Source organism: Stegodyphus dumicola, chromosome 2 (assembly GCF_044657685.1).
Source record: "Stegodyphus dumicola isolate Sdum_Otavi_A_Nest chromosome 2, ASM4465768v1".
NCBI classification, from domain to species: domain Eukaryota; kingdom Metazoa; phylum Arthropoda; class Arachnida; order Araneae; family Eresidae; genus Stegodyphus; species Stegodyphus dumicola.
This window is the reverse complement of record NC_140769.1, coordinates 216674140-216701100: the sequence shown is the minus strand read 5'-3', so window position 1 is coordinate 216701100 and position 26961 is coordinate 216674140. Positions and strand designations below refer to the sequence as shown.

Here is a 26961-nt window from a genome sequence, read left to right as displayed (position 1 = left end):
GTAATAGATTACAGGCACATTAGTAGTATTCTTAGAAGTTGCCAGTCAATTACTTTAACTCTCATAAATATAAAAAGTGAAAGGAATATGCAGGAATCTCTGGAAAAGGGGATGTCATGTTTACTGGAATACCTGGTATGCTATTTTAATTGCAAAACAATTAAAACTGGCATTATTTAAAGGTTTTTATGTTTAATATGAGCAATAAAAACAAAATCGATAAATAGCCAATAGCAAACTGTTTTCCTTTTCCTCATGCGGATGTGATTTTTGCACATAGATTATAATATAAATCGATGATACGCAAATAATTTTTAGATTCGTATTAGCATCCGCATCTGGACGATGATTAGTCTTCCGAATAATAGCTCAGCAGTCTCCAAATTCCCATTATTTGGATATCGTCATAAGCACCATTATAAGACCGTTAATAGCACCTATTGGCTATTATAATAAGCAACTTTGTTAAATTGCTGCTATGGTTAATTTAAGGGAAATCCGTAACGAAGAGGGAGGAATTCTCCGCTCCCGTAAAAGCTCAACAAGCTGTGTTCAGGTAAATGGCTTTCGATCCCCAAATGTTGAATCTATAAAGTACGAGTAATGATTCGTTATTACCTGCATTTATTACGAAGAGCTTTGATAGCTGCTTGCAGAGGTCAAAGGTATGTTGATTCAGACCAGACATAGATTTTGGTTTGAATCAAGATAATCGATGGTGTGAAGTGTACTCTTTTGTATATGCGAAAGAAATGATAGACACAAATTAGAAATAATCAACGTTATCTAAAGTTATGTAATATCAGCCAAATTTTCACATATGGACAGGTCTACTACGCAATTAAACACAGGCTGTGTGGTATCACAAACATTTAATATTCCAGTAAAAAGTAATGGCGATTCTGAGGTTCCTGTAACAATTTTTTCTGTCGCTTTCAAATTTTGAATTATGAAATCAGACCTAATTTGCTGAAACATATAAATCATACTAAATATTTTTACCCCATTTTGAAGCATACGTTTTTAATAAACAAATGTCTTTTAATATTCAGCAGAAGTTGATTTTAAAAATCATTCATAAGTTTTTTTTTAAAGTTTATAAAACCATTTCAACCATCTTTTATTTCGGCACTTGTAGATGTATCAGATTATCTTTGGAAATGTAGCGGTGATGATCACCCATCATATACGGTCTGAAATATTCTTGAAGTATTGAATGAGAATGCAGGTATGCTCAGATAAAATCCTTCATCACAAATTTCGCAAAGTGGTTTAAAATACAAATGATCATGAATAACTATGTTTCTAAAGATAGATGAACACTAAATTTTTCATATGCTTTTATCAAGTGGCCAACTAACATAATTTTCAATGTAGTAGATTCCGAGATAGCTTATTCGCAAGTAACACAAAAAAATAGAAGCTTCTAATTCAATACGGATTAGCTGTGTCTGAAACGTAAGATCGTAAGATGGTTTCAGTATTCTAGCGTCAAAGCTAGCGTCTATTTTGCTTGTATCAAACTTTGTTTTTAAACATTTGTATCCAGTGAGATTCTGATTTATTGCTTTAAAAGAACTTATCGTGAAGCCTACTTTGATGCATGGAAGACATATTTTTCTTGTGAAACCAGCTAATAAATAATACATCTGCTAACAAGGTGGGTAACATAAAATAGCTAAGTTTTACGTAACTGAAATGTATAAAGAAAATTAACAGTTTGCAGCAAATTCTTAATCAAACAAAAATAATCCAATCGTAAAAAGGAGTACTCAAGCTTTCTTTGGCAGTGGCTTTCTTCAAAAATGCATATGTTAATGGAATTGGAGAATTTTTTTGCGCAAAACGTTGCTTTAGACATTCATTTTGCCTGAATCTTTGAAGATTCTTTATTCCCGAGAGAGCAATCATAAGCGTATTTCGAGCTCAGGTCTCGAAATAAACAAAACTTCTACTTTCTGTAGCAAAATATAGTAAATGCATGCAAGTATTTTCCTACTTTTTATTCTTTCATTGCTGCTTAAAAGAAATGCATTTGTATAAGCAATTTATGTATATGATACAAGGAAAATGCTTCATTTTTCGCAAATATTTTATTTCGCAATTACCGTATATACCCGCGTATAAGTCGACCCCCCCCACTTCGACATAAAAAATTCGTAGAAACTAAGAAACCCGCGTATAAGTCGACCCCCCCCTTCCGAAATCGATCGAGAAACTTCGAAAAATTTTTTTACTGAGAAAAAAAAGTAAATATACGATAACAAATACCTTGGTAAATATATAAGGTATTTCTCCCACTTTTCCTAGAGTCCTTCATGGTGTAGTGGTTCTGCACGCTGGGTCGGTATCCCAGAGGTCCGTGGTTCGATTCCCGGCGAGGGCGGATTGTTAATTTTTCATCTCTCCGGCCTCCAAAAAATATAACTAATAATGACTAATGACTCTACAAATAAACAAAATCAAAATCCTTCAACGTCAGATTCGCCAAACATTTCATAGAACTCTTCTGTCGTCATTGGCTCGTCATACATATTTTCAGTCTCGAACTCTGTATTTTTACAATCACTACTAGAGCCTTCGTCGTCATTTTCACTTTCAAAAACAGTATCATCTTCCGTGCCGTCTAGTTCGTTGCTACTACAACATTTTTTAAATGATTTTATAATCATTTCAGAGGGTATTTCGTTCCAAGCATCTTTAACCCACTGAGCAATTAATGCAATATCGGGCTTTTTAATGTTGCCTCCCTTTGTAAATGTTGGTCGAGCGGAACTAATCCACTCTGCCCAATATTTTTTAACATTTACTTTGAAGGGCTTATTGAGGCAGACATCTAGGGGTTGAATAGACGGATGTCAATCCTTCCGGAATTACGGCCACAGTCGTTTAAAAGTTAAAAGAAATATTCAAAACTCTTCAGTTATTGCGTGGGCTATTTTTTTAAATTTTGACGTGTACGCCTGTTAACAAAAGTATTTCATGAATAAACAATAACTATTATAAAGACTTAGACGTACGTAAAAACTATCTGTATTTCTCTTTTCTTGGCGTGTTCGCGAAACTTTTTTATTGCTCGATATTGATCGGTTGTTCGGAGGCCGAAAATTCTTTGGTTTAATCGAAACTTACTCTAGTTAAAGTATGAAACTCTGTGATTAGTTCGTCACATAATTTAAGTCATGAAATTACTTCAAGTAAGTGACTTATTTGATAAGTCGTCCAATTTGAGTGCGGGAAGTAAACAACTGCATTATATAAAGAAATTTTTGAACTTCCGATTCTTTTAATTTTTTATGGCCCCGCGTATAAGTCGACACCCCCACTTTGAAGTCTTTTTTTTGTCCAAAATATCTCGACTTATACGCGGGTATATACGGTATATACGTAATTATTAGCTGACGGTCTAAATAACTTCTCTTAAAACACAAATCAAGTAAAAGGAAAATACTTAAATGCATCATGCGTGATTTTCTATCCTTCCTATAGTTCCATATGTTGCTTATAGATGGACCGCAGCTGGTAGTAGTGGAAAATGTCTATTGAATTGCTTAAGAGTTTTTGTTTGATAACAGTTCTGTAGGCTAAATCCACTGTCAGAATGCAGCGAGAGTTTTGGCAGAGGTGTAAAAGGATTCTCTTAGATAAGCAGGGCCATCCTATGTTATTTGGCGCTCCTGGGCTACTAATAATAACATGCACCTCTTCATAGTAAAATTCACAGAAGGGGTAGTGGTAACAGGGTAACCGATAAAGTTTTTTAAAAGTTCCAGAACTATAAAAAGTCAGTTTTTACCTTTATACAAAATAAAAAAGTAAAATATCATAGAAACATTTTAAGAAACCTATAAGAACAGAAACGAATTATATAAATAAACAAACAAAGTAACTCATATATTTATTTTCCTAGCTTTTTCTTTGGCAAATTGGTTAATAATATCACACCTATTTAAGTTATTAAATAACTCACTCTGCGTACCAGCGGTTACCGTGGTTAGTGATTATTTAATTCTCGGTATTCTAAAGAAGACCATAAACAGTTTTGTTTCCTTTTCAGTGCTAAAAATATCATTCACGGCTGCAATTTGTAGTGGCATTACTTAAACAAATGCGCATTGCTGTGGCCACATTAGGAAATGTAGACTCAATTTTCGAGTCATTTATTGTTTTTAAACTAAGTTCGATATTATATATTTTCAAGTAAATATACACTTTCGAAATGAAGGTATTCTTCAAAAAAATTACTTTCTTAATTTTTCATATACGTTTGTCACAATTTAGCAGTATTTGTTTTAATTGTGTCTTCATTTGAATTTTTTAGATTGACCAAAAACCCAAATTTTGAGTAAATGCCACATAAGAATACTTCTGCTGGAAGTTTATCAATAATAGAATTATATGCATTTATGGGGATTTCGTTATTGACATCAAATTACGTTATGCTCGATGTATTTTCGTTATGTTTCTTATTTCCTTTTACAAAGTAAAGCAAGTATTATAATCGCAAAAAAAATTCGGGTGTCATATTTCAACGAAAATATGCATTTCGAATACTCTCGAAAACATTTGAACCATAGTTTTGCGTGACATCTGTACGTACGGACTGAATAAAGGACTGCTTTTGCCAAAATTGATTTTAAAAAATTTTATATATGGGACTACTATAACATGCAGTTGTGCACCTCCCGTTTTAGTTGCAATCGGCTGCACCTATCGCATATAAATACGTCCACTTATATTCCCCCTCTGTTAGCTGTTTCGGTGAGCTTAATTTTCTTATTCTTATATATTGATAAATTGTGCATTTTTTGCTTTAATAAAGGATGGAATTATATGACTTTTACTTTCCGGTTAATGTTTTTATGCCATTAGGTAATCTGTGTGCAATATTTGTAGAATTGTAGTTAATCTGTATGCAATTTAAAAGTTTAAATGTCGAGTTAAGCCTAACGAACCACCATTTGTTTGCATTTGAAACTCAGCAGAATAGTGAATTCAGTTTCTGCCCCTTCAATAACGTTTTGCCGAGTGGGACCAAAAGTAAACTTTTAGTTTTGTGCACGGAAAAATCTGCCGTCTACCCGCTGCCGAATCGTTTGTTTTTGCGCAGAAACTCTAATTTTAACTGTCAAAAGTTTTTAAATTGCATTTGGTGTTTTATTTTTCTGTATTTTACAGATTTTTAATGAAGATATTTTGAGTTTTTATGTATTTTACTTTGTCGCGAAGTGGAGAACTGAATTAATTGAATGAGAAATATATCTCTAATGAAATTCAAGGAAATAACTTTAAATAAAATGCAGGAAAAAATGTGTATAATTTAACAGGCCGTACACGGAAATCACGTGGTGACCACATCAGACATTTTTTTCCATAATCGTTTGAAAGATCAATGCATCGTTCGAAAATCTGATGAATCTCATACAAATTGCCCGGGCAATTTTATAACTTCAGATTTGTAAATGTTAAATGATTCTATATTTCGTTTCGACTGCAAACTTCTTCCCAAAGAAAGAAGTTTATAGTTTCTAATAATGCTTTCAATTATTATATTTGCTTTATTAATTCTTAAGTGATATATTACTTTTATCTTTCATTTCTAATATTTCACTCCAAAAGGCTACCATAAGAGCAGTTTTTCATTCTTGATGATGGCGCGGCAATACAGGTTTTGTAGAAATAAAAATAACATGTTTGCTCGTAGGCATTCAGCCATCGATTCTCGAATTGAATTTAAAGATTGTGCTACACAGGGCCCATAAACGGCAAGATTGTTTTCAGATTATCTGTGTACCTGAAGGCCATTGTACTTACTCGATATTTTAAAGGCTTTATCACAAGATTGTCAGGTGCAAGATTGCAAATTAATATCTGAATCAAATGATAAGTTTAATGTGCAATCTTTCATTTCTGCTCTCTTATGACCAGTATTCTAAAAACAATTTAAAAGTCTTTGGACGGAGACTCCATTTTTATTTATAGGCAATTTAACTGTGTGGAAAATACCAAGCGTTGAGTCTAAGTGGAGTAATAGTTTGCTTCTTTTACTTTCGAGAGAATAGCACTTCTAATTTTGCTACCGAATATTTTGACGAACTCATGGCAAATATTTTCTGCGAAATAAGAGACGTGCCCAGTACCTTTATTTGCAAAATTAAATATATGTTATTGTAAATTCTGCTAAATGATCTATGAATTCTAAATAATTTCCATCGCGTTTATCAACAGTAACTCCCCTAAAAGCCAAGCCCTTGGAAGTTAAAAATTTGATTTCTTCAACAATTCGTTCTAAAATATTTTTCCGCTAATTATTATTTTTTTCATGGTTATAATTGAACGATTTTTGAAAAATTATACTTTTATGTAAATTTGTTAATAAGCATATGGATAATTTCTTCATGGTGGGTGAAATCTTACGACTCCGAAATTTTTTCACTGTGTTTCCAATCACTGAGCTCTGCACTAAATGGATTACTCGCAATATCAAACAATTTGTATGCAGCACAATAAACGTTCCTTGGAGAATTTGAGTATAAAAACTACTTCCGTTTTCGCTGTTTTCGGTTTAGTAAATGTATATGAATACTGTTTGCTGAGCACTTCTGCTTCTTTATTTGTAGGCCTCTTTAGATGCCATAAAGTCCAGGTTTGAATATTTACATTTACTTTAGATATGTTCTTAATAATACCTACGATTTTTTCTTCGCCTAATTTTCCCATAATAATTAGCACTTAACATATTACTAACTTCATCTCAATGTTCTCTTTTCTGATGTTCTTCTGGCCGCAGCTGTTGCATGTCTTGTTGCTTCTCCTCCTCCTGATGTTGTGTCTGTGTATCTTCCTTTTCTTTCTCATTTCATAGTTGGGCATTGTTATTACATTATTGCAGATTTTCTTTTTTTCCTGTTTGCGTTGCTGATGCTGCGTAATTTTCATTGAAAATGTTTCACTCTTTTTAAAGAAATTTGCTAATGTTGGCATATTTTTCAGAAAAGCCTTTTGCCTCGCTTCTTTCTGTTCCTTTCATTTACGACTGGTGAAGCAAGATAATTTTTTTCCGTTTGTTTTCGATGATTAGCTTTGCTTTCCCAATATAATAAAAATTATTTTAAGAATTAACGCTAGGAAGTAGAAATTACCTAACCTGTTACCACAAAAACCAAAAATTTAATATACTACTAAAAATTCAAAACACTACGCCAAAACCGAGAAATAGCAAACTAGAAGACTAAATGCAAATATCTGTAGAAAAACGTCATTGGCGAAACTAAAATTCAATGACGCCAAACTTGCAAACCTAGGCGTCACTACTGGTAACGATCTTTTTCATAGTTTCGGTTGTGTTCTAACTGAAAGCAATCGAAGTTTTTAATTATTCTCGTGAGTTTATTTTTCAGTTCCGTTTGGATTAAGTCTTTTCACTTAAGTATCTTTTAATTTCAGTTACATTTGTTTTCAATTCTTTGGATAGCGTTCTTTATGTATCAAGGTAAAAAATTTCGATATGAATTTACTTTGTTCTTTCCTTGCTTTAGTGAGGGACCAGAATTTTCGAGTGAACTATTATAATTAAAATGCATTGGAATGGTTCATCAGCTAATTCTGGATACAGTAAAGCAAGTATTTTTCTATAGAAGAAAGATTTTGATTGATTTCAATGTTCCTCCTCCTGACGAAGCGGCATTCAAGTTGATTTAATTCCTCTTCATTTATAGTCTTTACATTCTTAAAGTTTCATTTATTTTTTGAATTAGGGTTTTGCTTGTTTGAAGTATTTTAGTTTTAACATTTATTAAATTCTTTTTTACATTTATAGAATTTTTTAAATTTATTACTTATGAATTTCAATTTTTGGTCTTTGTATAAAATGGGTTCTAAATTTCTTACATTATGCCTTTACTAATGATTTTTCAGCAGCTTAATGCGCGAAAATACTAAGCATGTTTATATTACGTTAGTTAAAAGTTGTTTTGTAATTATATATATGTTGTTTTCGTTTAGATAATTTTAATTGCAACAATGAAAATTTGATTATAATAACGAAAATTACAAACCAATACCCTTCTTAGTGTTACCAGCTCTACAAAGCAAAAAGAAAAAAAGAAATTTTTGGCAATTTTTTTTAAGTTATATCTTTTTTTCTTAATTTACAAAATGAATAAAAGAGCGATAAAGTTTGTTTTTCTCAGGGTGCTCAAAGCTCTAGACCCGGTTAGAACACTTTAGAAACACTGTTTCTGATATTTGCGGAACTAATATGAATTATTTAGATAACTCTTAGTTCATAATTAATTAAATAAAGTATTGCTTTAAACAGATTGTTCCAGGTTGGGCAGATATTGAATATACAATTCTGGAGTAATGAATTCCTTAAGAAAAAATTTACCTAGTGATCCAAAAAGAAAAAAGTAGATGATTTATTAGATAACCACACGATTACATAAACTATACTTTCGTATCTCGCCATTAAAAACTGTTACCTCAAAAGGCTAGCGTTCCAGTCTATAGCCCATTTAGTTATGTGGTTAGGGTTGCCAAGTAAATAAGTAAGTCATTAAATCACGCTTGCTGTGAGCAATTTGATAGAAAAGTGTTTAAATCGGAAAGAACGTTTACGAAGCCGCCTTATTCATATTATTCGGGGAAAAATTGGCATAAACAGCTTTCTGGGCCCATAAGTATTGATACTGTTTACATATTCTCTAAAATTATAAAAAGAGTTGGAGAACTTAATAAGAGCGATGGAAGCATTAAAGTTTGAATGGGTTTATCAAAACAGAATTTTAACTTTCATGAAATCTTTATGCAGCAAAACTGCTAACTAGTAAAATGTTCCTTATTTTTCAGAAGCAAAATACAAGACATTATATATATTTAAGTGAAACTTTCTCATAGATGTTCGAGAACGAATGTACTGACTCACATTTCACTTTTCGACTTACATCGCCGAGCAGATCTGATAAATTACAATTTACAAGACAGTTTTTTTTACTTTAAACTCTTATATTTCTGAAAATAATATGTTTTCTCACCTAAAAATACATAATGACGTAAAGAAATTTCAAAATTATTATGAATGATAATAGACATATAGCTAATGTAACCAACCATATTTAGCGATATAGCACAATTTTGTGATTTTTAAAATTTAAAAACCTGTTTAATGGCGGAGTCAAGGAATGAATTTTCTGAATCTCCTCCCCCCCACACGAAAAAAACTAGAATAATAAACGATGCTGATACTTAATTTTCGTGTATGAGCACACTTATGAATCTCATTTACTTACGTTATCTAATGTATTTGTTTTCAGACCGTGTTTACTCACATTTTCACTTTTACTTTTTAAGCAAAAAATAATTTAATAAAGGAAAAACTTATCTGAAAATTTTTTATACTTAGCTATTAATTTGGGTTACAATAAAAAACGCCTTCCTTAATCTGATATTATACTTCTACTATCATGCCCTTTTCTGATATCGACATCAGTCGCTGAAATTGTTTCTGTATAATTAAATTAAGTTTTTGTAGAGAAAACGTCATAATATTTTAGAGGCACGTATTTACTAAATTTGGCAAAGATGTTGCGTGAGAATTTGGAGCTGCAGAACATTTTCAGAATGTTTCTCGGTAAACTTTTTACTGACATTCTAGAACTGCACTCACTAAATTAAAATTATTGGTTCCTTCTGAGGTTCCAGACGTTATTAAATACAATAGTACTTTGCAGTGTCATCCAACATAAAAACTGTATTATGGACAGTCACAGAACAAGTCTAACTTATTATTCTTTAGAAAGACTCCAGCTTTTCTTCTAGTCGCTGCAACTCGCTAAAATATATTTTTGCATTTCAGTGAATAATTTAGATATACACAATTATTTTGTATATTTTTCTAAATAAGTGAGCGATTCTTTAAAATATTTATTACATTCAGTAATAAATTTAAATATAGGTAAGATAGTTTTAATAACGCTAATAGCAGAATGTAATAAAGTGACACATTTTTTTTATTCTGAAAGCAAAAAGAAGAAAATATCTAGAGAAAATGTTGCATTTATTTTAAAAACCTCATCTTTCTGACTCATTGGATTATTGCCAACAAAGTATTTATAAAATGATAAACAGATTAAAACTCAAGATTATTTTTTAACATTTGTACCCAAAATACTGGTTTTTAGAAACCTTTCTTTTATTGTTTTATTACTTTTCCTTTTCATTGGAAATTTAGAGAAAAATATATTGATACATAAATTATATTAAATAAAAGTTTGAACTCTTTTAAATAAAATGTAGAAAACTAATATAAAATTTAATTAAATTAATTTGTAGGATTAGACTGGGGAAACATCATTGAGAGAAACTTGGTTACAGCCGAAAACATCGCAAAAACATCGCAGATGAAAACGTCGCGGAAAAAACAACGCAAGGCGGAAACTTCGTGCTACAAAACATCGTGGGAGAAAACATCGCAAAGAGAAACCATCGCGGTACAAAATATCGTCGTCGAAAATAAAGCAGTTCAAAAACTTCGCAGTTTAAAAACATCGTCGTCGAAAACATCGTGGTAAAAAATAAAGTATCTACAAATCATCGCATGACGATAACATCGCAGATATGCTTTTCTCAGGTTTTAATAATTGTAAATGGATATTACCATAATGATTTGTGAGCGCAAGATGTAAAGAAGGATAAGTTTTACTTTCACATTTTTTTATTAACTAATAAATTTTTGCTGAAAAAGTAAGAAGGAAACTTAAGCATAGAAAACTAAATGCAACTTATAGATTATACTTTTCATGAAAAATTACCAGTTCCATTTACAAAAAATGATTTATTAATGGCCTTTGTTAGTTAACTATGTTGGTTTAAAATTCTATTAAGTGCTATAAGTTGCATTAATTTTCTATGCTTTAGTTTCCTTTTTATTTTCTCAGCAAAAATTTATTGATTAATAAAAAATATGAAAGTAAAAATTACCCTTCTTTCCATCTTGTGCTCACAAATCATTACGGGAATATCCATGTATAGTTATTAAAGCCTGAAAAAAGCATGTTTGCGATGTTATCGTCATGCGATAATTTGTAGATACTTTATTTTTTACCACGATGTTTTCGACGACGATGTTTTTAAACTGCGAAGTTTTTGAACTGCTTTATTTTCGACGACGATATTTTGTACCGCGATGTTTTAGAACTGCGGTGTTTTCTCTTTGCGATGTTTTCTCCCGCGATGTTTTGTAGCACGACGTTTTCGCCTTGCGTAGTTTTCTCCGCGACGTTTTCGTCCGCGATGTTATCGGCGGACACCGAGAAACTTATGTCATCGAAATTCTAATCGAAAAAATTGCAAATTCACCTAGCAGAATTATGACGAAATGAATTTTTTTTCTGCGCTGTCTAATCGAATATGGGGTGAAAACGCACTACGTCTTGGGAGTTAATTAAACCTTCGTTTAATTAACAGTAGAACCTAAGAAAAGGCCATATTTTTAACCCAAGTTATACATAAGAAAAATTCTATAATTAAATTAATATATTGCAACGAATTACTCTTTCATAAAATATGTTAAAAGAATAAAACCTAAATAAAAATACTCTTTTTGAGTTACCTATGAAAAGTTTTACAGGTGTAATTGCTTCGTTTTGCTCAGATGACAATCAAATCCAAAAATAAAAAATTTGATGTGGACACCACATGACTTCGTTGTAGGACCTATTAAATTATACACATTTTTTGCTGCGTTTCATTTAAATTTATTTCCTCAAATTTTATTAGAGCTACATTTCTCTTGCAATTAATTCAGTTCTCACTTCGAGACAAGGCAAAAATGCATAGGAAAGCATAAAATATAGTTACATCTAAAAACAGTTAAACAGTTTTAATTGTAAAAAATTATATTTTTCAAATTAAAATTAGAGTTTCTACGCAATAACAAGCAATTCGGCTAGCGGGCAGGAAGGCAGATTTTTCCGTGCACAAATTCTAAACTTTTCTTTTGCTCCTATTGGGGAAAACGACACTGAAGCTGGTGCAGAAACTGACTTAATTCATTATTTTATTAAGAGTTTCAAATGTAAACAAATGCCGGCTTAGTTAGGCTTATTAGCAGTTAAAAAACTTTTAAATCCATGATAGTTCTAAAAGTAGTGCATGCAGATTAAATAAAGGCATAAAACTTTTAATCGGAACATATAAACAACATTATTCAATCACTTTTAAAACAATAAATACAAAATTTACCAACATATAAGTATAGAAAAACTGAGCTCACCGAGCCGGATAACAGAGCGGGTGTGTGTATATATGCATTTATACATATATATATATATATATGTAGTTACATATATTGTTTACATATATAAGTGTGTGTATGTATGTATTTATGTATGCTTGGTGCGGCGAATCGCAACCAAAACGAGAGGTGCATAACTATTACAGTAGTCCCATATACAAAATTTCAACATTCTGAGGTTACTCGTTCTTAGTTATGTGAGATACATACATTCGTGCGTACATTCAGACGTCGCGAAAAAATCTCTTTCGAATCCATTTTACAATCCGTTTTGAAAAAAAAAAGAGCATATTATTCTATCCATATGTACGGAAGTCACGCGAAAACATCGTTCGAATGGATTCGAGAGCGGTCAAAATGGATATTTTCGTTGAAAGAAGATACCCGAAATTTTTTCCATTATAATGTTTCCTTTTCTTCGTACAAGGAAGTAAAAATAAATGCCAATAAATGCAACGTAATCCAATAAATACAAGATATATGTTTTAGTTACCTTCTAGCTTGTTATTAACAAAGTGAATCATTTGAAAAATATTTCCAATTTTTAATTATATTTTTTCATTAAATGCTATGAAAGTTTATAACATTAATAAAATGAATACGGTTATTAAAAGGATTTTAGAACTATAATGCTAAGTACTTCCATTGCGGAAGTTCACTCTTACTCTGCTGCCTGTACATTATCGTTTCAAACAAGAACAAAGAATGTGTAGAGACATTATTTTTGAAAGCAGGCAAGATGAAAAATTAGCAACGCCTTAGCCGGAAATCGAACCACGGACCTCTGGAATACCGGCCCAGCCTGCAGAACCAGTACACCACGAAGGCACGCTAGGAGAGTGGCAAAAAGGAAAACCTTATATACTCCCCCTTTTAAAGGGCGACTGGGGTTTTTAGGAGCCCAATCGCGAAATCTGGGTGGGAAGAATCATCATCCAACAGCCTTTTTAGTTCGGGCGCCATTGCAGAGACATTAGGTATTTTTTTTTTTTTTTGGAAGCGGGCAAGATGAAAAATAAGCAACTGCCTTCGCCGGGAACCGAACCACGGAACTCTGGAATACCGGCCCAGCGTGCTGAACCACTACACCACGAAGGCACGCTAGAAAGGCGGGAGAAATGCCCTATAAATGATTATAAAATTCTTTAATGAAATATAAATTTTAATGTCTGCACTTTTTTTACAGCTTATTAGTCCAAAGGGGCTCTGTTCCTGAGGAACTATTGTTTTCATTTTGCGATTTTGCGTCGAAACACTCTAAATGTCTGATTCACTTTCCAAACTGTTTCCACCAAATAGTATGGCCCTGTATTATATTTGAAGAAATTAAATAATGAAGAATCTGCATAATGTATGTATGTTTCACGCATTGTGATAAAACAACAGTACCTAGAGCCATCCAATTTTGAATGACGTAATCCTACTGCGAATATGGGCATCTGAAAGCCCAAATTTGAGATTTGGAATTTGTTTTATTATCGATTTCATATATTGTAAAACTTTAACGAATTTTTGAATAACAAACTCGAAGATTTCAAAGCGAGCCATGGAAACGTTGTACAGAAAAAACATTTTTATCTCCAGCACGTGAGACTGTGAATCGGAAATTCTAAAGATGTGCTCAATTTAAAATTATTATGCTATATTGCTCTTGAACTGAATTTTATGTTTTAAGTGCGAAGAACATGATATTTAATAAATAAAGGTAACACACGAAATGTTAAAAAAAAACTCCCCTTTGGACGTAATTTAAAATCTGAAACCTTTCAGAATTGTTTTTGATAAATTTTTCCTGTGCTTTTTACATTTATCAAATTGAAATAACGCCAGTGAAAAAACTGATGTATTGCTTTTGTAATTCAGTTTCAGCAAATTAAAAGAAATACGTTTTTTCTAACGTGCAGTTCTTATTCGAATTAAATCAATACTTATAAAAATGTTTCATCATTTTAATAAATGGAATCGTTCTGCTGTTTACAGTTTAATTTTGCAATTCCTTTGAGATGGTTAGAATTACGCGAACGAGTCATTGTCAAGTAAGGAATATTTTTTAATGAATTAATCCAAAAAGGCAATAGCAATTCAATTTAAAATTTAAACATTATATTGCATTCAAAAACTGATTTGGAAGTAAAAGCTTTTACTTTTGTCTCTGCAATATAAAATCCTAGCTAATAATTAATATAAAAAGTATTGCCTTTAATCCTTGTTGTAGGTTATCGTGTGTAAAATTATTTTTACCACATATATGCAAGAAATTATTCAAAACTGTAATTTAAGAAATAATATTCATTCTAAAATTAATTTTTCAAATGATTAACGATTTTTATATTTATATCAAAATGTTTCAAAATCAGCAATTATTTTATTCTTTTCAGTTTATTTCTTTTTAAAGAGACGGAAGTTTCTTCGTTTTTAAAGATACAATCTTTCATAATTTCAGATACAATTAAACCAAGGAAATGATTCCGTTTTTAATATATTATAAAATGTAGTTCATTTGATGACTTAATTTTTGCCACCTTTTCTAAAATATTTTCCAGGAAAGAAAATTCGGATGTACTCTGCTCAGAAAAAAAGGAAAAACAACAAAAAAGACGGTTCTCCCGTTCTTACTGTGCCGATTAACGAAATTCAAATTCAAATTTCGAGACATAAAGTGTCTCGAAAGCGCAACTTAGGATATATATTAGATTTATATATAACACTATTCTAACAGATATTTTGACACAAAATCGGACTTTTTCTGAAATAACATACCATTTCTTTTTTACATATTTCGATTCTAAGACTCAAATTATGCCTAGATACTAAATTTTGCAAAATTTGGTGTGAAATTTACGGAGAAATTCAACAGTTTAGGTTGGCGCATTTTTTTCAGTTGCGCCTGCTTCTTAATATATGACAACCTATTTTCCTTTCCCTTTCTACTTCGTGCGTGAGAGGGAAAAAGTCACGATCGCTCCTTTTTTCAAATAATAGTTTTTATATTATATTTTTAATTATAATTGTTATTATTTTAAGTATTTTTTCTTTTTCGAATTTCATTTTAATTTTTTAAGTTGCATGATTTCTTTCGAATAATTGTTTTAAAAATTTCTATTTACTCATTCGAACTACGTGGTTTAAATCAAAGGTGCATCGTTTATTTTTTTCTTTTTCAAATAGTTTTCTTTATACTATATTTTTAGTCATAGTTACTATTTTAGGTAATTTTTAAATTTTTAGACTTTTATTTTAATTGTTAGTGTTGCATTGTCTCTTCAGATAATTATTTTAAAATTTTCTATTTATTCATTCGAACATTTCGTGTGTTACCTTTATTTATTAAATATCATGTTCTTCGCACTTAATATATTCAAATTGCTTAAAACATAATTTTTTTTTATGTTTAAACAACTTGAATATATTTGCAATTTAATGAAGTTTGAATTAATGCAAGTATGCAATTTGAATATATTGAGCATTTTAAATATATTTATTAATATAAATTTTCCAGAATTTGATTTTATTTATTTGAATTGCGTTTCTTTCGGAAGAATATTGTGTAACTCAGACTACGATGCATTTGAAAACTGCATATATTAAAAGAGAAAATACAGTAAAGCACAGTTAACACGCCTTTCAATATTCCGCTCAGAAAAGATATATAAGAGAGATATGTAACAGACATTTTAATTTAGGATGACTTGCATACACTGCTTTAAACAGTTTTATCATTATGACCATTGCTTTACACAATTTTATCCTACGTTTGGTTTCTTAAAATGTTATTCATATTTTAGTCAAATATTTTATTTTTGAAATCGCAAGAATCAAATATCAAAAGATTAAAAAGTTTTAAATTAAAAAAAAAATACAAATACTAAACTTTACGCAAAAATGTATTTTTTCTTCTCTTTTTCTTCTGGCATTCTGCTTCATTCTTGCTTTTTTTCTTTAGGCATTCTGCAAGTATATCAAAAAGCATCCAACTTTTCGAAATATCTTGGTATTTTGGTATTTCTGACATTCACTTTAAATAAAGTTATCGCCTTTCATTTTATAAAGGCCCACAAACGGCCGAGCAGTAAAGTTGCTGGACACTGGGAGTTAACTCCGGGTTCGAATCCCGGTAAACGGGCTGATTGCATGGGCGTTTTCGTAGATTTTCTCATGCGTAACGTGAATGCCAGCTGGTTTCCCTTAGAAAGTTCTTCACGAAGGCATCCTTCCTTTTAGGCAGATAGTCCTGCTTTGCCGTAACTTAATAATCCAATTCAATCCATTTCATCAGTATTTGGTTAGAGCCTTTATCAGTCTGTAGAGGCTAAGCATTTTGAAGGTATGAGATGAAAGGAAAAACTGGTTTCATCAAGGGGTTTTGGTTTATTTAATTATGACAAAGCAAACTAGAGCTATCTGCTTAAGGGAAGGGATGCCTTCGTAGAGGACTTTCTAAGGGAAACTGGATCATATACACGTTACACATGGGTAAAACCGCGAAAACGCCCATGCAGCCAGCCCGTTAGCGGGATTCGAACCTCGGACCGAACTACCAATGTTGAGCGACTTTACCGCTCGACCGCTGTTTCATCAGGAGGGGAAAAAATGTTTTTAGGTGACATCCACATACATCACAGAATAAACTCCTGAATCTTCAAATAATTCGACTGAGAAATCATGGGATTCTCCATTTATGATACGATATGATGTTCTATAACGTAATTTAAATTTATACAACCATATAGTCTAAAACCAGTCGCTCTTCACTTTAATCTGCAATGATATCGTTTTTGTCTTTTCTGTTAACACAAGCTCAATTGATGGTATTTGCTGGTGTACATGTCCAAGTGTTTTCTCTTTGAACACCTAAATTCTTTGAAGTATCCTGAAAGTATATTCAAAAGCGTCCAACTTTTTGAAACATCTTGGTATGTCTGACAGCCAAATTTCCCTGCAAATTTTTGCTTACTTTTCTCCCTAATTTTCTTCTTTCCTTCTACAGTTATTTTCAGTGCTCACACAAGAAAATTAAGATTTTTCGATTGCTAGACTTCCATAAATTTTGCATTCTTGTCAGTTTTTTAAAAATATCAATTACATGAATTGCGTTTCAGTTGAAGACAGCTTTTCATTTTATAGTCATTTTCACTATAAATAAAGTTTAAAGCGAAGTCCAAAGGATAAATATTTTAATTAAAAGATTTTTTGCTAAATGACAAACAAATAAAACAGTTCAGCAGTGTTTATTCTGTACCACTGAATAACCCGATTCTTATATCAGTTGAAACAATCTAAATCATATTAAAGATCGTGTTTTTTTATACAATCAATAACTCGAGAGAAAAATTAGCTTCTTAAAACATTCTTTCTATGAAGATTAATGTGAAAAATTGTATTTATACATATATTTTTAAAGCTGGGACTTGAACCAAACTGTCAAACTTTTAAAGTTTAATTTACATGGTTGTTAAAGTTCCACTTTGAAATGGTCATAAAAGGAAAACTACCGGACCAAATGTTATCACACTTGGAAATCGTGTAAAGGAGGTTATGTGAATTTATTTTCGGCGGGAAAAAAAAGAGTTCAAAAACTCACCACCAGGGTAAAAATGGCGCTGTATGCAATATTGTTAAATGAAATAAGACATGAAAACATCGGTTTAAAATGTGTTTAATCGTTTCCGAAACGTGTTACAAAGCATGTTCAATGTAGCGTCCAGCATTTTCCGAAAGCAAGTTAAATCCTGTTACTGCATTCTCAACAGCAGCTCTTAGCATATCAGGAGGAATGTTACGGACATGTCGGTGTATCACATTTTTAATTTCTGCCAAGTTGTTTAGATTATCACCATAAACAGTACTTTTGAGATAACCTTATAGCCAAAAGTCACAGAAGTTGAGGTCTGGTGGGAAGAGGGAAAGTGTCGGCCTATAAGACGTTCATTCGTTAAAGGCTGCCTAACTAACTGTACGACACATGTGAGGTGGGGCCCAGCCCTGCGTAAAAATCGTAGTATCTAAAATGCCACGTTACTGCAGTTCATGTATCACGAAATATTTTAGCATTGACTCCGAGCGAGCTGCAATCACAGTGGTCCAGCTATCGACTGCTCTTCAGAGAAAAATGGTTCAGCTATGAAACTAGCTGTCATTCCACACCAAACGGTGTGGAATGACTGCTATGCAATTGAATGCATTAGGAGAATGCAATGGAACTAGGTAGATAACATGAGGTATTTCTTTGGCCCAAGTCGATTAAAAGCATTTTGAATCAGTATCTTCATGTTTTAGAGCCGAATTCAGGCTTCAAAAATTACAAATTAGCGATCTGTGAGAAAACGATTTCCAGATTGTACGCGCTTGTGCGAGTGATTTGCGATCTAACATTTTCTAATCGCTAATTCGTGGTTTTCACGGACGAATTTCTCACTTACACGGATGGCGCACTCGACTTTTATCGAATTTAACGCCTTTAAATGGTAATTTGCCCACTTCAAAGTTTCTTAAGGGTATACAACATATTAAACCCGTGTAACAAAAGGTTAAGTTAGATTCCGACCCATATTTAGTTTAACAATATTGCATACAGCGCCATTTTTCCCTGGTGGTGAGGTTTCCAACTTTCTTTTTTTCGCGGAAAATAAATTCCCATGACATCCTTTACACGGTTACAAAGTTTGATAACATTTGATCCAGTAGTTTTCCTTTTATGACCGTTTCAAAGTGAAATTTTAATTATAACCACCCTGTATATTATTAAATTTTAATTTGAAGCTATGCGGTATATGTATACCATGCGTAAGATTTTCGCTTTTATGGAAAAAATAAAGAATCGAAGCAAATATACTTAGGATAATGGACCAAAACTGAAAAAAATTTCCCCTCCCTCAGAAAATAAAATATTGAAAATTCGACCTTGAATTTATTGGATGATCGAAATATTCAATTTGACTTATCTTCTAAGTCCTAGTTCCGACAACAATTCTGTCAAAAATTCCGAATTACTGAAGCTGAAGTTAAAGGTTTAGTATATATTCACTGTATGTTAATAAAGTAATCAGAGTGTAATAAAAATAGATTATAGAATTTACGCTTATGCAACGTTTTGTCTGAATGCACAACATGTAATGGAAGAGAAGGCTTTTAGAGATGTGTTTTTGACATGCCTCTAAAAGTAAATGTCATACTCCTTTCGTCTCTTCAATGTCGAAAAACGTTCCTTTGAGAGGCAACTTTAGTTTTTGGGAAAGAAAAAAAATCACAAGAAGACAAATTTGAAGAACATGCAGGACGATTGAGTACACATACTTATTTTTGGAACACAAGCGGTTCTCCGATTGGTTGTTGAATAATGAAAAGATGCATTGTCATGCAATACAAAACACTTGGAATACGTTTTCTGACTGAATAACGTAAGATTAAAAGTCATCTGCTTAATTCACAGCCATTTACAAGTACACTACTCGGGCAATTGCAGAGTCGTTTTGATCCTCAGCCTGTAAGACAAACCTAATGTCACTGGATTTAAACACTTCTTTAACCTTCCGATAACATTTTTTTCTTTAGCTCATATTCCAAGAATATTACGTGAATACAATTACTGCAAAAGAAATTGAATATTCATTTGCACTATGGCTTGGTAGTTTACTAACGAGTTAACAAAATTTAAATTCTGCTTTTTTTGTCTAAGAATACTACAATATTTTAAATATTTACGAATAAAATATTAAATTGGAGATTTAACTGGAGCCTCAAAAGTTGCCTAGCATTTGAAGATTGTTAAATACTAATTGTTCAACGTTCACAGTAGTTTGAAGTGTAACTATACGACTCTCTTTGTGGAAAGTTCTAGATCTCTGAAATGTTTCATTTGATTAAATAAATCTTTTGAACCTATCATCTAGGTATCAGTAACAGTAATTAATAATATATTGTAAGCTAAAGTTTTAAATTTCTTAGAATTATCTTTTAAAATTTACTTGAATTTCTTTCAGTTTTTTTGTTCAGCTTTCAATCTATTACGAACCCGCACGCACGCAACAATATCAAACATCTCTTGCTTCTAAAGAAATCTATCATGATTTTTAAAAGTTTAATTTAAAAAAATGCATAAAAAGTAAAACTTGAATTACAATTTTCCTTTGTGTAAAACATGTCTTCTTGATAGTATATGTATGTAGTATATTTTATCAATGAATTACAAACAGAATTTTCTGAAGCATATATTGTTAAACTACTAATATATAAAAAAAGAATTAATTAAAAAATTTAATATCTATAAATTTGCTTTCATAGTTTTAAACAATAGTAATTTTTCTTTATATTCTTTTCTGCATTCCTCGAGATATTTTGCACAAAAATCTGTATGGAATTTTAGATGCTTCTATTATTTAGTAAAATTTCATGTCATGTTTAGATAAAAAAAAAGAGAATTTAAATAGTTTTTTGTATAAATACTTTCTCAAAAAATAATTACAAATGTTAAGTCCATGCACGGTTTTAAGAAAAACATAAATGCATGCAAAAAATTGAAATCGTTATCTTAAAACAAAATGGTCTTAACATTTTTAAAATACGAATGTCAGCAAAATAAGTTTGTTGACCTTCCATAGCCGTGACTTCATGAATTTCCTTAACTGTGACTGCATAGAATATTACATATAATTATACTGCTCACAATGGAAATCCAGAATAGCAAAGTCTTTTTGTAAACGTTCTAACGACAATTTAAGAAAATATTTATAAAGAAAAATTCATTTACAAATTTGTTATCGTTATAATAGTAAAAAATATGTTGAAATAGACATATATTCGTTAAGAATGGAAGAAATAAAAATTAGTATTAAGTGTTCTCAGTTTGACAAAAAGTTCTATAATTAGCTCTGATCATATGAAGCAAAAATTAAAGCAAAAATAACATGAACTAAATGGTTTAACCATTTTTTAATCTTTCCCTAATTATCCGTTAGATAGTTTATATCCTAGCTTTAAAAAAGATTATGATAATTATGCAACCGCATAAGAAATTATCACGTAAAATTAAGATTCAACTAGATGTAATCTAATCATCCAACTTCTAAATCTTTAAATAACTTTTTTAAACTTTATATTAAAAAAAAAAGACGAGTAAATTTTAAAGGTTAAAAGTTCTATCCTAATTTATTCTTAGTTTTAAATGTAAAAAGTACACAAATGATGAGGTTTGAGTTGAGTTGCTCAAACATTAATCTTATCAAAATAGTTTTGTTTTCTAACATATTCTGTTTCTAAAGAATTTAATCTGCTACTTAAGTTGTTAGAAATCTGACTAATATATCTGTTAATGAAAAATTAACTGTTAATATCAATGACTGCCAAATATATTTTGTATTTTCTTACACTATATTTAATATATTCAACTTTTAATATTTTTCAAAAAAGTGCTTTTTTTTAATAAATTTTTTATTTGTTAAGAATTTAATATATTTTCTTACTATTTATGCTTCCTAACATCACTTAATAGTCTGGAGGTGTTAATAACATTTCGTTCGGTTACATACTATGTGATTAATATAACCAATTTTAATAAATTTTAATGGCATTCACCACATTCATTATAAAGAATTCAGCACTTCAAAAAATTATATCTCCTGCTTAGAAAAAGAATATTTGAGCGGTATTTATTTATTTATTTACTGTGTTCCACTTTAAAAACATATTATTATTATTATATTGCTACATGAGTATTAATGTTTTGAAGCGCAAGCGAAAAATTAGTTTCTCTTATGTAACTATGAAGGTGGAGATTGGCGCAAACGATTTCACTGTAAAGAACGAAGAAATTTTGTCGCTAAACCTAATTTAAAGGAAACCGAAATAAAAATCTTTATTTATTGATGTAATCAATTATTTTTACTTAGGCTCCTCGATAAAATTGAAAATGCATACTGCTTATAAGAAACAAAGTATATTCCATTAATTTTACTATCTGTATTGTCCGCAAAACCTAACACTGGTGATATGGCTTAGGAATTTAATCCTCTCCAAAATGATATGAAAAAAGATATTCTTTATAATGAACGACTAGTTTTCATAAATAAATGCATCTCTCATCTATTAAAGCTGTTTCTGAGCAACGTCGTCTTAATTTAGTTTGTTATTTAATTCAAAGATCTTCACTCCCTATAGCACATTCATTATTTTCTTAGCATTAGAGTTAGCTAAATTTAGTTTTGCAAGAGACGACATAATTTGTTTTTTTCATTCCTAGTTTTATTCTCATGTATATATTTCTATTTTTATTAAACACTGTCTAATACAAGGATATTTCAAAGAAAATAATGATATATATAAGCATAACATATAAACGTAAACCTAGATAAGTAACCCCTGTCCGAGATGCGAGGTACTACAGCACAGTGGAAGAAAAAACAAAATTTTCTTTACATTTCAGAAACACATGCTCTTAGATATCATTAGAAGGTAATAAAAAGGGATAAAATAATGAAAAATCAGTAAAATAAAATGAAAACTCTGAAAGCTTCCAGATTTTACATTGCGGCCAAAAGGACTTATTTTGACCTTTTGTGTGTTAGCTTTATTTATTAAATACTATGTTATTCGCACTTAAAGCATAAAATTCAGTGCAACAGCAATGTAGCAAAATAATTTTTAAATGAGAATATCTTTGGATTTTTCGATACACTGTCTCGCGTACTTGGAGATAATTTTTTTTTTTTTCCCGGTTTAGTGTTGCAACTGCTCGCTTTGAATTCGCTGAGTTTCCTAATCAAAAATTCTTTAATGTCTGACAAAATATGAAAGAGATAATAAAATAAATTTCACATTCCAAATTAGGGCTTCCAGATGCCCAAAGTCGGTACAAGATTAAGTTATTGAAAACTGGATGACTCTAGGTATTATTGTTTTATCGCAATGCGAGAAACATGCGTACATTTATTCAGATTCTTCATTATTTAATTTCTTTATATATAACACAGGGCTGTAATATTTGGTGGCGACAATTTCAAAAGTAAACCGACGTTTATAGTGAATCAATGCAAAATGCCAAAACGAAATTAATAGCTCTTCTGGGCTAATAAGTTTAAAAGTAAAAAAAAAAGAAAAACATAGTTTGAAAAGTAAGAAATGAACAAACTATATTATATCCAGTTCAGTCAGTGAAGAATGCCAGTTATTATTTGCACACAAGTTTTCTGCACGGGAACGCGCATAAGCGGCAGTCATCTTCTAATCTAAGACGTCTTTCACCGCTCGTATAAGGCATCCGGCTTCTAGAGTGACAATGAGCTTCTAGAGTAGTCTCTGCACATTCGGCGGATTTATCATCCGCCGAATGTGCAGAGACTTCGTCCGTAAAGGGTTAATTAAGGAGTCCAGTGTATTAAAAGATTTTGTCGGAGAAAACTAAAAGGTGTTAAAAGTTAGACCTGTATCTTTATAGAACGATGAAACTTAAGCTATTCCATTTTATTATTTCATCTGTAAGATTCCAACCTTTGAGTTACTGCTAATTGTGTGGAACTTAAGAATTGGTAAGAAATAATCGCTTAGTTCAGAGAGGTAGAAAAGTAATCGTAAGAAGTGTTAATTACCCTTTATTATTCAAAATAAATTTAACAGATGAATCCTTTTTGAAGTTTAAAACAAAGCCCCCACTTGGGATTGAACTCAGGAATACTAAGAAGTAAAACTTAACTAAAAAGGTATAGCCGAAGCTATCAAAATTGTAACAGAGTTGGCCCCTTAAGGCTAACTAACGGCGAAGCTCTCAATGGCCTAAAGTACGGCCGAACATAATAATAGCTTAAGAGAGAGTAGCCTAAAAAGCGAACGCGCGCTGCTCAGAATATCTGGCTCTCTAACGAAGTCAGTAGAACTTCAACTTTAAACAGTTGTTCTTCCTTTATTTGCATTAACTGCGCTTCTAAAAACACATTCTGGCCGGAAATTGTAAGCTGAAATTAAGAAGCGATAAGAAAGTGGCTTAAACTAAACATTAACTGTTAAAAACTTAGGATAAATCTTACACTTCTACCACGTAACTACGGAAGAATTCTTATGCTGAAAATATATTATAGAACGTTCAATAAATTAGCTTTAATAACATATTTAGTATGATATGGTGAGAAAAATGGCAATAGTATTTTTTTTTTGTTGTTGCAAGAATTTAAAGAGCACAGTGTACACATTTTGTTCGTAAATGCATATTTTTTTCTATATGTATCGTTATGTACAAGTGATAATGTATATGTGTAGAATATTGTTACGTGATAGAAATGCAGTATTCTTACTGCTGCAGTTTACTTATAGATTGCACACATAAATTCAGTTTGCGTATGAAGACAGGCTTCCGTCACCAGAGGAAGAAATTGCAGACAGAGTCTTCCATCCACGAGTATCACAGATCAAATATCGGTTACAGAAAAATTTTCGGAAAGAGTTCATTCAGAAGTTGCTTAGAAGCTCGTTTGTCTTCACTGCTGACATCATCAAGCATCAAAGGAATTACTATAAAGACTCTGCCTTGATATCAATGAAGAGAATACTGCATTGCTGTTAATTAAAAAGCATATACCATAATACGCCTGAAGGATTTATTAATTCTATTTCATATTGAAAATATTTTATTCCAGCTTTTTTATTATGTACGACTTAATTTACATCATTTTCTCTGGCAAACAACACTTTGGAGATAATAAAAGTCCCAAATACAAGCTGTTTAGGAGACTTCCGTTTGTTTTTGTAACAGGTTTGGAGAGGTATTTTAGTTTAGCCCAGAGTGTCTGAAAAGTCAATGAAACTATCATTTAACTTTGCAAAACTCGTGCCTGCAGTAGACGTAGAAACTGGCTTTGTTTCCACCGAGATCCAGCTTCGCACATTCTTTCTTTTAAACACTAAAATGCTTTTCTCATGAAATGTGTTGCGATTCGCTAGATACTAATTGGAAATACAGGTTGCGAAATCTGAGGTGTATGCTGATTATCTATGCACTCCATGTCCTACAGTACCTTTCACGGAAAAATATCGGATGTTGTCAAATCATACGAGTATGCAGGCTGAAGTGCCAGGGATATCAAGAAATACCTGTATTATTGTATTAGCATTACCATAATTGCTATATTGATTGTAAAAGGAATATTTCAGACATTCTGTTTATTCCAATTTTTTTTTCAATGGCAGATTGTGAACAATTACAAATGTAACCCAGTCTATTAATCTATACAAGGCCGGATGTGATGGTTTCTTTGTTATGGAGGCACCTAATAGGTGGGCCACTATCGGCTTTCCTATGAAGGGACGGACAATTACAACCATGCCTTCTCCGAGATTCGCACCTAGGCCCTTCGGCATCGCAGTCAGCTTCCCTAACCACCATACCGACTGGGCGGCTGTGTACTCCAAATAGACAATTAAAAAAGTTTAATTTCTTACCATCTTTCCGATAGTAGATAATTTCGAGCTGTTTCTCGAGGCAGGTGGAGAGAGACTCCCTGATCTGGGCCGTCGCCTGGGAACTTGTGAGGGGCCCGTGCAGGAAGTCGCAGGTGGCAGGCCTCTGCATGAGTTCCGCTCTAGAGTACCCTACCATTTCGCAGAACCCATCGTTGCAGTAGATGATAGGAAATTGTTCTACCTGTGCATTGGCCAGCAGAAAACGACGATCTGTAAAACAATGGAAACATTCGTCATCACAGACATTTAAAACAAATACTGTAAATCATATCAGATCAAGAGCATTATTAAACAAAAATCGTAATTAACAGAATTAGATCCGCCGTTATGATGCCAATAATTGTCTAGGAATGTGCCCCGAAAACGAAAACTTAAGAAGAAATTAAGGGACTTTAAAAAGTGCTTTCTGAAAAATTCCCACTGCAAACTTTCAACTCAGATAAGAATTTACCGCTAAAAACTCCTAAAACATAAGAATTTATTAAAACTAACATACATAAAATTTTAAAACATTGCAGTCTGATTTTAGTATTCAAATTACAGTTTAAAGATTCAAATTACAGCTCAGTTATATAGTTAACGTAAAATTACCAATTTAAGATTTAATCCCCAAAAATTTAAGGTATTAAATATCAGTTCGTATCTTTAAAATGATGTTATCAAAAATAGCAATGCTAAACTCTAGATAAAAATTCGCTATGATATTCTTATATCATAAATTAGCGCTATACAAAAATGTTTACACCTATTTAAAAACAAAAAAAGTTAACTATCAGAAACATAACCCTGCACAATTTTGATTGCATCTCTTGCGTGTACTGCTTACAGCAGAACAATCGGTAAGAATTCGTTCTAGAATGTTCTTACTCGGTCTATGGCATGTCACCAATTTTGTCGCCTAATGTCGTCGAATGGGCGATTTCGCGCAAACTCTGGGAACCCTAACGCCCTTTGCGAGGGCACCTTGGCATTACAACTGATCATTGTGTCTGCAATGAAGTAGGTACACCTGCTCATTACGTTACGTCTTGCTCTCTCACGGAAGAATGGCACATGAGGCTTCCTGATACTGATATAGCGTATAAACGCTTCTCCAAGCAGCCGGCCTTTCTTAAGATGCTCAAAAGCATTATGAACAAACTTGGAGCACTAGGACTAGATTTATGCAATCCACAATAATAGACTTCAATCTCGCAGAGATTCAGAGCATCAATGTACACTGG

The 26961-nt window shown here is 31.8% G+C and overlaps 1 protein-coding gene and 1 long non-coding RNA gene across 9 annotated transcripts in view; one reads left to right on the top strand and one right to left on the bottom strand.

Annotated features, from left to right (window-relative positions):
• The window catches only part of LOC118190971 (voltage-gated inwardly rectifying potassium channel KCNH6-like), a 609494-nt gene that overhangs the window by 343042 nt on the left and 239491 nt on the right, over positions 1-26961 (bottom strand). For all 8 annotated transcript variants that reach the window (XM_085811757.1, XM_085811761.1, XM_085811758.1 and 5 more), the window contains exon 2: positions 25718-25948. In XM_085811757.1, coding sequence (XP_085667883.1) covers positions 25718-25948 — 231 coding nt within the window. The remainder of the gene's footprint in view (positions 1-25717; positions 25949-26961) is intronic.
• The window catches only part of LOC146998846 (uncharacterized), a 476895-nt gene that overhangs the window by 257082 nt on the left and 192852 nt on the right, over positions 1-26961 (top strand). The gene's annotated exons all lie outside the window — the stretch shown is intronic.